Source organism: Oncorhynchus mykiss, chromosome 5, assembly GCF_013265735.2.
Source record: "Oncorhynchus mykiss isolate Arlee chromosome 5, USDA_OmykA_1.1, whole genome shotgun sequence".
Taxonomy (NCBI): domain Eukaryota; kingdom Metazoa; phylum Chordata; class Actinopteri; order Salmoniformes; family Salmonidae; genus Oncorhynchus; species Oncorhynchus mykiss.
The window spans coordinates 3044552-3056172 of record NC_048569.1 but is presented as its reverse complement, the minus strand read 5'-3'; the positions used below and the strand labels follow the sequence as shown (position 1 = coordinate 3056172).

The 11621-nt window shown below is 44.8% G+C and overlaps 1 protein-coding gene across 8 annotated transcripts in view; it reads right to left on the bottom strand.

Moving 5' to 3' along the window:
- LOC110524930 (interleukin-11 receptor subunit alpha) overlaps positions 1-11621 on the bottom strand; it is a 74391-nt gene that overhangs the window by 51067 nt on the left and 11703 nt on the right. For 6 of the 8 annotated variants that reach the window (XR_005051623.1, XR_005051624.1, XR_005051625.1 and 3 more), the window contains exon 2: positions 305-407. Coding sequence is in view for 5 of the 8 variants with exons in the window: in XM_036976607.1 (XP_036832502.1) it covers positions 305-407 (103 nt within the window). In the remaining 3 variants the exon portion in view is untranslated. Of the gene's footprint in view, positions 1-304; positions 458-1840; positions 1891-11621 lie in introns of all 8 variants that reach the window. The other 2 variants (XM_036976609.1, XM_036976608.1) reach the window with 2 other exon arrangements.

The window sequence follows — 11621 nt, the reverse complement described above, 5'->3', positions numbered from 1 at the left end:
CAACATAAGAAGAACAGAAACTCTAGTGCTCTCGAGCATGAGCAGTGCATTACATTTTTTTGTAATAAAACAAGCGTGCAATTTTATGCTAAGCAGTATGAGCCTGTCACAGAGTCACATGCTTACATCCATGTTAGTTTCGATTAAGGGGTCATGGGTTAGAGGTTGGGGTCTGGAGTTGAGGTTACCCTCATTGGTCTATATCTCTGATTGGGTGTTGATGGTAGACAGGGCAGGATGGGTAATAGCTATGCGTAGTGGTTAGGGTAGGGGTTAGGGGTCAAGGGTCAGGGTTTAGAGTTACCTTCATTGGTCCATATCTCTGAAAGGGTGTTCACGGAGGAGGAATGGAGGAGGAGGAGACCAATGACTATCAGACCACCGGGACAGGACACGAGACCGGGCATCTGGGGAGAGACAGAGCGACAACCTGAGGACAGGACACGAGACCGGGCATCTGGGGAGAGACAGAGAGACAACCTGAGGACATGAGACGAGACCGGGCATCTGGGGAGAGACACAGAGACAACCTGAGGACAGGACACGAGACCGGGCATCTGGGGAGAGACAGAGAGACAACCTGAGGACAGGACACGAGATCGAGCATCTGGGGAGAGACAGAGATACAACCTGAGGACATGAGACAAGACCGGGCATCTGGGGAGAGAGAGAGACAACCTGAGGACAGGACACGAGACTGGGCATCTGGGGAGAGACAGAGAGACAACCTGAGGACATGAGACGAGACCGGGCATCTGGGGAGAGACAGAGAGACAACCTGAGGACATGAGACGAGACCGGGCATCTGGGGAGAGACAGAGATACAAACTGAGGACATGAGACGAGACCGGGCATCTGGGGAGAGACAGAGAGACAACCTGAGGACAGGACACAAGACCGGGCATCTAGGGAGAGACAGAGAGACAACCTGAGGACATGAGACGAGATCGAGCATCTGGGGAGAGACAGAGATACAACCTGAGGACATGAGACAAGACCGGGCATCTGGGGAGAGAGAGAGACAACCTGAGGACAGGACACGAGACTGGGCATCTGGGGAGAGACAGAGAGACAACCTGAGGACATGAGACGAGACCGGGCATCTGGGGAGAGACAGAGAGACAACCTGAGGACATGAGACGAGACCGGGCATCTGGGGAGAGACAGAGATACAAACTGAGGACATGAGACGAGACCGGGCATCTGGGGAGAGACAGAGAGACAACCTGAGGACAGGACACAAGACCGGGCATCTAGGGAGAGACAGAGAGACAACCTGAGGACATGAGACGAGACCGGGCATCTGGGGAGAGACAGAGAGACAACCTGAGGACATGAGACGAGACCGGGCATCTGGGGAGAGACAGAGAGACAAACTGAGGACATGAGACGAGACCGGGCATCTGGGGAGAGACAGAGAGACAACCTGAGAGAGACATCACTACTGTCAGAACCAAGAACACTGCGGCTCTCTGTCAATCAAATCAGCTCCAACAATCCAAACGAGGAGATGATGATTGGTGTTGGGAATTAACAGTCCAGATTGAACCTATCATTATCTCATTACAACAATCCAGATTGAATATACCATTATCTCATTTCACTAATGACACTTTAATAGGAGAAGGAAGTCCAGGTTAGAGTCTGAGTGTTACAGAGAGACAGAGAGAGAGACACAGAGACACAGAGAGAGAGAGACAGAGAGAGTGAGAGAGACAGAGAGAGAGAGAGAAAGACAGAGAGAAAGAGGGAGAGAGAGAGAGCTTCTTCCACTTTCCCCAACGCGCAAGTGGTTATCTCCACCCTGCCATCATACAGCGGGTGAATGCAACATGTCTACCTGGTCCACTACTCCACCCTGGACTGAACAGCCTTTATGACCAGGTCCACCTGCAAGGCCCAACACAGGAGATGAGAAGCAGGTACAGGGAGTGAACCATTTAATATAGATGGACATGCAACGGAACAGGAACAGCGTCTGGACATAAACACTACAAACAATGCTAGGACAGGGAACAACCCAGAGGAGCAGACATATACACAGGTACAATCAGCACAGTGAGGGAGTCCAGGTGAGTCCACTGAGCGCAGCTACACGTAATGATGGTAACAGGTGTGTATGATGACGGGTAGCCTGGCGCCCTCTAGTGCCAGGGAGGGGGAGCGGGAGCAGGCGTGACAGCACCTCTACAAGGCATCAATCACCACCTTTGCCAGGACCCTGAAGTTTATCACAATAAAACCGCAGCCCCAGAGCAACAGACACCCTGCCCAGACCAGGGAGACACTCTCCCAGACCTGCAAGACCCCCCCCCCCCTCTCCAGTAGGACCTGCACCGAGAGAACCCACGCCAAGAGGACCTACACCCAGACCCCAGCATCACCAGCCACAGCCCAACTAGCTGAGACCGCCCCAAGCAAACCCTGGCCACATCCTATATAGGCCCCCACGAATCAGACCTATGCCCCTTCTGCCCCGCCCCCATGCCAAGGACCTCAACATGACAGCAGGACATATGCCCAGGCTGTGATCAGAGCAACAGGCCCAACCCCCTCTATTACACCCACCCAAGCCCCATCCTGCAACCTAAGAGGTATGTATCAGATGCTCAACATGATCTGCTCACCTACTGTAATGGTCTGATCCTGTAATGTTCTGGCTAGAAATGAATAAGGAAATGATCTCAACAGAGAAATATTTATTCCTTTGTGCTACCTAAAGTGCATTCGGAAAGTATTCAGACCACTTGACTTTTTCCACATTACGATACAGCCTTATTCTAAAATAGATTAAATCAATGTATTTCCTCATTAATCTACACAATACCCCCATAATGACATCACAATACCCCATAATGACATCACAATACCCCATAATACCCCATAACGACATCACACTACCACATAATGACAAAGTGAATACAGGATTTTAGAAAGTTTTGCAAATACATTACAAATGTATGCTGAAATCTGAAATCTAATTTTCTGAAATCTCATTACATAAGTATTCAGACCCTATTTTATGAGACTTGAAATTTAGCTCAAGTGCATCCTGTTTCCTTTTTCCTTTTTCCTTTTATTTCACCTTTATCTAACCATGTAGGCCAGTTGAGAACAAGTTCTCATTTACAACTGCGACCTGGCCAAGATAAAGCAAAGCAAATAAAATAAAAACAATATGGGGATGAGGTAGGTAAATTGGGTGGGCTATTTACCGATGGACTATGTACAGCTGCAGCGATCGGTTAGCTGCTCAGACAGCAGATGTTTAAAGTTGGTGAGGGAAATAAAAGTCTCCAACTTCAGCGTTTTTTGAAATTCGTTCCAGTCACTGGCAGCAGAGAACTGGAAGGAAATGTGGCCACATGAGGTGTTGGCTTTGGGGATGATCAGTGAGATATACCTGCTGGAACGTGTGCTACGGGTGGGTGTTGTTATCATTACCAGTGAACTGGGATAAGGCGGAGCTTTACCTAGCATGGACTTATAGATGACCTAGAGCCAGTGGGTCTGGCAAAGAATATGTAGCGAGGGCCAGCCGACTAGAGCATACAGGTCGCAGTGGTGGGTGGTATGAGGTGATTTGGTAACAAAACGGATGGCACTGTGATAAACTGACTACATCCAGTTTGCTGAGTAGAGTATTGGAAGCAATTTTGTAGATGACATCGCCGGTAGGATAGTCACTTTTAAGAGGGTATGTTTGGCGGCGTGAGTGAAGGAGGCTTTGTTGCGAAATAGAAAGCCGATTCTAGATTTGATTTTGGATTGGAGATGTTTAATATGAGTCTGGAAGGAGAGTTTACAGGCTAGCCAGACACCTAGGTATTTATAGTTGTCCACATATTCTAGGTCGGAACCGTCCAGGGTGGTGATGCTAGTCGGGCGGGCGGGTGCGGGCAGCGAACGGTTGAAAAGCATGCATTTGGTTTTACTAGCGTTTAAGCAGTTGGAGGCCACGGAAGTAGTGTTGTATGGCATTGAAGCTCGTTTGGAGGTTAGTTAACACAGTGTCCAAGAAAGGGCCAGAAGTATACAGAATGGTGTCGTCTGCATAGAGGTGGATCAGGGAATCACCAGCAGCAAGAGCGACATCATTGATATATACAGAGAAAAGAGTCGGCCAGAGAATTGAACCCTGTGGAACCCCCATAGAGACTGCCAGAGGTCCGGACAACAGGTCCTCCGATTTGACACACTGAACTCTGTCTGCAAAGTAGTTGGTGAACCAGGCGAGGCAGTCATTAGAAAAACCAAGGCTATTGAGTCTGCCGATAAGAATACGGTGATTGACAGAGTCGAAACCCTTGGCCAGGTCGATGAAGACGGCTGCACAGTATTGTCTTTTATCGATGGCATTTATGATATCGTTTAGTACCTTGAGCGTGGCTGAGGTGCACCCATGACCAGCTCTGAAACCAGATTGCATAGCGGAGAAGGTATGGTGGGATTCAAAATGGTCGGTGATCTGTTTGTTAACTTGGCTTTCGAAGATTTTAGAAAGGCAGGGCAGTATGGATATAGGTCTGTAACAGTTTGGGTCTAGGGTGTTGAAGAGGGGGATGACCGCGTCAGCTTTCCAATCTTTAGGGATCTCGTACGATACGAAAGAGAGGTTGAACAGGCTGGTAATAAGGGTTGCAACAATGGCGTCGGATAGTTTTAGAAAGAGAGGGTCCAGATTGTCTAGCCCAGCTGATTTGTATGGGTCCAGGTTTTGTAGCTCTTTCAGAACATCTGCAGTCTGGATATGGGTGAAGGAGAAGCTGGGGAGGCTTGGGTGAGTAGCTGTGGGGGGGGGGGGGGGGGGGGGGGGGAGCTGTTGGCCGGGGTTGGAGTAGCCAGGAGGAAGGCATGGGCAACCGTTGAGAAATGCTTATTGAAATTTTCAATTTTCATGGATTTATCAGTGGTGACAGTGTTACCTAGCCTCAGTGCAGTGGGCAGCTGGGAGGAGGTGCTCTTGTTCGCCATGGACTATCTAGGATGGTGAGGAAATTACTTTTAAAGAATGACTCTACTGACGGGATGAGGTCAATATCCTTCCAGGATACCCGGGCCAGGTCGATTAGAAAGGCCTGCTCGCAGAAGTGTTTTAGGGAGCGTTTGACAGTGATGAGGGGTGGTCATTTGACTGCGGGCTCATAGCGGATACAGGCAACGAGGCAGTGATCGCTGAGATCCTGATTGAAATCAGCGGAGGTGTATTTGGAGGGCAAGTTGGTCAGGATAATGTCTATGAGGGTGCCCATGTTTATGGATTTAGGGTTGTACCTGGTGGGTTCCTTGATGATTTGTGTGACATTGAGGGCATCTAGCTTAGATTGTAGGACTGCCAGAGTGTTAAGCATTTCCCAGTTTAGGTCACCTAACAGAACAAACTCTGAAGCTAGATGGGGGCGATCAATTCACAAATGGTGTCCAGGGCACAGCTGGGAGCGGAGGGGGATCGATAGCAGGCAGCAACAGTGAGAGACTTATTTCTGGAAAGGTGGATTTTTAAAATTAGAAGTTCAAACTGTTTGGGTATAGACCTGGAAAGTATGACAGAACTTTGCAGGCTCTCTCTGCAGTAGATTGCAACTCCTCCCCCTTTGGCAGTTATATCTTGACGGAAAATGTTGTAGCTGGCTATGGAAATCTCAGAATTGTTGGTGGCCTTCCAAAGCCAGGATTCAGACATGGCAAGGACATCAGGGCTTGGATTACCGACCTCTGCCTGCCTTGACCTGTCTATTGCCCCTGTCGGAATATTAAACTATTGTTTATTCAACGTGGATCTGGGTCTTACCTTTATACCTGATAGATGAGGGGGGAAAACAATTTAATCCATTTTAGAATAAGGCTGTAACGTAACAAAATGTGGAAAAAGTCAAGGGGTCTGAATACTTTCCAAATGCATATATCAACAAATTGTCTAGGGCACTAGAACAGTCTGCAGCATCTGAAGTCAAAAGTCGACTGTTTGCTGACGATCTGGTGCTTCTGCCCAACCAAGGAGGGCCTAAAGCAGCACCTAGATCGTATGCACAGACCTGGGCCCTGACAGTAAATCTCAGTAAGACAAAAAATAATGGTGTTCCAAAAAAGGTCCAATTGCCAGGACCAAAAATACAAATTCCATCTATACACCGTTGCCCTAGAGCACACAAAAAACTACACGGCCTAAACATCAGCACCACAGGATATTTCCACAACGCTGTAAAAATTCAGAGAGACAAGGCAAGAAGGGCCTTTTACGCCATCAAAAGGAAAATAGAATTCGACATCCCAATCAGGATCTGGCTAAAAATACTTTAATCAGTTATAGAACCAATTGCCCTTTATGGTTGTGAGGTCTGGGGTTCGCTCATCAACCAAGAATTCACAAAATGGGACAAACACCAAATTGAGACTCTGCAAAAACATCCTTTGTGTACAACTTAAAACACCCAATAATGCATGCAGAGCAGAATTAGGCCAATTACCGCTAATGATCAAAATCCAGAAAAGAGACGTTAAATTCTACAACCACCTAAAAGGAAGCAATTCCCAAACCTTCCATAACAAAGCCATCACCTACAGAGAGATGAACCTGGAGAAGAGTCCCCTAAGCAAGCTGGTCCTGGGGCTCTGTTCACAAACACAAACATACCCCACAGAGCCCCAGGACAGCAGCACAATTAGACCCAAACAAATCCTGAGAAAACTAAAAGACACATTGGAAAGAAAAAGAAAGAATTGACCAAAAAACTGAGCAAACTGGAATGTTATTTGGCAATAAACAGAGAGGACTGACCACTGTGACTGACTCAAAATTAAGGAATGTTTTGACTATGTACAGACTCAGTGAGCATAGCCTTGCTATTGAGAAAGGCCGCTGTAGGCAGACCTGGCTCTCAAGAGAAGACAGGCTACGTGCACTCTGCCCACAAAATGAGGTGAAAACTGAGCTGCACTTCCTAACCTGCTGCAAATGTATGATCATATTAGAGACACATATTTCCCTCAGATTACACAGATCCACAAAGAATTTCAAAACAACTCCAAATGTAATAAACTTCCTTACTGTATCTACTGGGTGAAATACCACAACTGTGCCATCACAGCAGCAAGATTTGTGACCCGTTTCCACAAGAAAAGGGCAACCATTGAAGAACAAACACCATTGTAAATACAACCCATATTTATTTATTTTCCCTTTTGTACATCATTACAACACTGTATATATGGCCAGCAGCATACCACGCTGCATACCACTGCTGGCTTGCTTCTGAAGCTAAGCAGGGTTTGTCCTGGATGGGAGACCAGATGCTGCTGGAAGTGGTGTTGGAGGGCCAGTAGGAGGCATTCTTTTGTCTGGTCTAAATAATAATAATAATAATTAAAAAAATATATATCCCAATGCCCTATGGCAGTGATTGGGGACACTGCCCTGTGTAGGGTGCTGTCTTTCGGATGGGATGTTAAATGGGTGTCCTGACTCGCTGAGGTCATTAAAGATCCCATGGGACTTATTGTAAGAGTAGGGGTGTTAACCCCGGTGTCCTGGCTAAATTCCCAAGCTGTTCCTCAAACCATCACAGTCACCTAATAATCCCCAGTTTACAATTGAATCATTCATCCCCCTCCTCTCCCCTGTAACTATTCCCCAGGTCGTTGCTGCAAATAAGAACGTGTTCTCAGTCAACTTACCTGGTAAAATAACAGATAAATGTCTTGATTCTTTTTGTTGACTTTTCATTTTAATTGTTTATTTCACTTTTGTTTATTATCCATTTCACTCACTTTGGCAATGTAAAGATATATGTAAATATATGTGTAAATATATATGTTGTACATGCCAATAAAGCCCTTTGAACTGAATTGAATACAATTTTCTAGCATATTCATTCAAAAAATAAATAATATTTGGGCATCTTACCTCACAAATGCTGTGGAACTGATTACACAGACAAACCATTTCTCTATGGATCTCGCTTTGTGTAAAGGGGGAATTGTCATGCTGAAACAGGAACGGGCCTTCCCCAAACTATTGCCACAAAGTTGGAAGCATAGAATCATCTAGAATGTCATTGTATGCTGTAGCGTTAAGATTTCCCTTCACTGGAACTAAGGGGCCCGAACCATGAAAAACATTAATCCTCATCCACCAAACTTTACAGTTGACACTATGCATTTGGACAGGTACCATGGAAACCCATTGCATGTATCTCTCAATGAAGAGTTAATGTGCTGATGTTGCTTCCAGAGGCAGTTAATAACTCAGCAGTGAGTGTTTCAACTGAGGACAGACAATTTGTACACACTATGCACTTCAGCAGTCCCATTCTGTGAACTTGTGTGGCCTAACACTTCCCAGGTGTCACTGAAACAGCAGAATCCAGTCATTTGAAGGGGTGTCCACATACTTTTGTATATATAATGTACACGATTACATTGCGCATGTTCATTTATATAGACCATTATATTCAACATGTCCTCACCTGGGATTTGAACTCACAACTTCTTGGTTCACAGCGTTCCAATCTTTCTGCTATCCACCATGTCTGGGTCAATGACTGATTTCACCTGCATTGATACACTTTGCACAATATCAGCTCTGTTAAAAGAATACTCAAGAAAAACTATTGTATTTTTCATAGCGGTTAAGGAGTAACATTAAAACAGAGAACTATGCACCACCAACATTAAGGTACATTTCAGTTGGTCCAGAACAGAGCAGAACGGTTGGACCCTTAAATATACTGAAAATAAATCAAATTAGTAAATTAAATTAGTAAATCAAATCAATGAGAGACTAGTCAGACGAACTGATAATTGACCCCAGATGTGGTGGATAGCAGGAAGATCGGAATGCCAGAATACCATTTAACAGAGAAATGCTTTCTGGTCCCAGATCGGTTAGTTCTCTGGCCAACTCCACTGCTCAATGTTAAACTATGTTTGGCATGGCAATATGAGTGACAAGGACTTGGGATCCCGATTGGTGCAGCGGTCTAAGGCACTGCATCTCAGTGCAAGAGGCGTCACTACCCTGGTTCAAATCCAGGCTGTATCTCAACTGAGTTTCCTAGTTAAACAAAGGTCAAAACAAAAAAATGACTGGCACTCAGACTAGGAAAAAATGTGCTGTCAAAAGTGTTGTCATCATCTACCAATAACTAGTATTTCTATTGGCATATCACATGGTGCTGCTACATACAGCACTGAGGTGCTGTTCCTGAAGCAACCCACTGAGACCCCTCTCTCTCTGTCGATTTCTCTCTATATATCAATTTAATAGGCTTTATTGGCATGGGAAACACATGTTAACATTGCCAAAGCAAGAGAAATAGACAAACAAAAGGGATTTTTTATTTAATTTTTAATAACAGTAAACATTACACTCACCAAAGTCCCAAAAAGAATATAGACATTTCAAATGTTATATTTAATAAATCCTCTACGGGATCGGTTGAGATTCAAATGTCATGCTAATCACATTAGCGCACGTAAGTAACATCAAACTTTCCAGGACATAGACATGTCTTATATGGGCAGAAAGCTTACATAATTGTTCATCTAACTGCACTGTCTAATTGACAGTAGCTATAACAGTGAAAGAATACCATGCTATTGTTTGAGGAGAGTGCAGAACAACAAAACACGTATCACGGCAACTGGCTTCATACATTCACCTCTGAAGGTAAATAATGTACTTACATTCAGTAATCTGGCTTCAGTCATTAGACTACAAGTCAATGGAGTTACACTAATATATACTCACTGTTCAGATAGAGACTGGGTAACTAGTACTAATAAATACTCACTGTTCAGATAGAGACTGTGTAACTAGTATTAATATATACTCACTGTTCAGATAGAGACTGGGTAACTAGTACTAATAAATACTCACTGTTCAGATAGAGACTGGGTAACTAGTACTAATAAATACTCACTGTTCAGATAGAGACTGTGTAACTAGTATTAATATATACTCACTGTTCAGATAGAGACTGGGTAACAAGTACTAATATATACTCACTGTTCAGATAGAGACTGGGTAACTAGTACTAATATACAGTATACTCACTGTTCAGATAGAGACTTGATAACTAGTACTAATATATACTCACTGTTCAGATAGAGACTGGGTAACTAGTACTAATATATACTCACTGTTCAGATAGAGACTGGGTAACTAGTACTAATATACAGTATACTCACTGTTCAGATAGAGACTTGATAACTAGCACTAATATATACTCACTGTTCAGATAGAGACTGGGTAACTAGTACTAATATATACTCACTGTTCAGATAGAGACTGGGTAACTAGTACTAATATATACTCACTGTTCAGATAGAGACTGGGTAACTAGTACTAATATATACTCACTGTTCAGATGGAGACTGGGTAACTAGTACTAATATATACTCACTGTTCAGATAGAGACTAGGTAACTAGTATTAATATATAATCAATGAGAGGCGATCTGACTCAGGAGAGGCGATCTGACTCAGGAGAGGCGTTCTGACTCAGGAGAGGCGTTCTGACTCCAGAACCAGAGAGGCGTTCTGACTCAGGAGAGAAGTTCTGACTCAGGAGAGGTGTTCTGACTCCAGAACCAGAGAGGTGTTCTGACTCAGGAGAGGTGTTCTGACTCCAGAACCATAGAGGTGTTCTGATTCAGGAGAGGTGTTCTGACTCCAGAACCATAGAGGCGTTCTGACTCAGGAGAGAAGTTCTGACTCAGGAGAGGTGTTCTGATTCAGGAGAGGCGTTCTGACTCAGGAGAGGCGTTCTGACTCAGGAGAGGTGTTCTGACTCCAGAACTATAGAGGTGTTCTGACTCCAGAACCATAGAGGTGTTCTGACTCCAGAACCATAGAGGTGTTCTGATTCAGGAGAGGTGTTCTGACTCCAGAACCGGAGAGGTTTTCTGATTCAGGAGAGGCGTTCTGACTCAGGAGAGGTGTTCTGACTCAGGAGAGGTGTTCTGACTCAGGAGAGGTATTCTGACTCCAGAACCGGAGAGGCGTTCTGACTCAGGAGAGGCGTTCTGACTCCAGAACCGGAGAGGCGTTCTGACTCAGGAGAGGCGTTCTGACTCAGGAGAGGCGTTCTGACTCAGGAGAGGCGTTCTGACTCAGGAGGAGAGAGTGGACCTGACAAGCTGCTACACATTCCCTGGTTTAGCAGAGAATAGACAGACAGACGGACAGACTTTAAATACAGGGCAGGACAGAGGTTGTAATATGTATGTATTGGGTTCTGATGTGTTTAATACTGATACAGACACACTGTACTTTATCACAGCTTTGATATTTAAAATATATTACTGGAAGTCCTAAAGAAAAAGATCAACATACATCGTTACCATCAAGGACAAAACCGCACAAATCAATGAAACACAATGACGTACCATAAACTGTGTGACTGATAGTCAATGTCATGCAGTCAATCCCTGTACCTACAGTATAAAATCCACCTGTTCTTTACAGCCTCAGGCAAAAAGACCACAGCTTTGGCGTTTTTAGAATAACACACATTATTGGACTTGGACGTTCTAAAGTTAAAGATAAAACTACTACTACCATCAAGGACCAAGCAGCCCAAAGCAGCCCAAAGCAGCCCAAAGCAGTGTCATGCAGTCAAT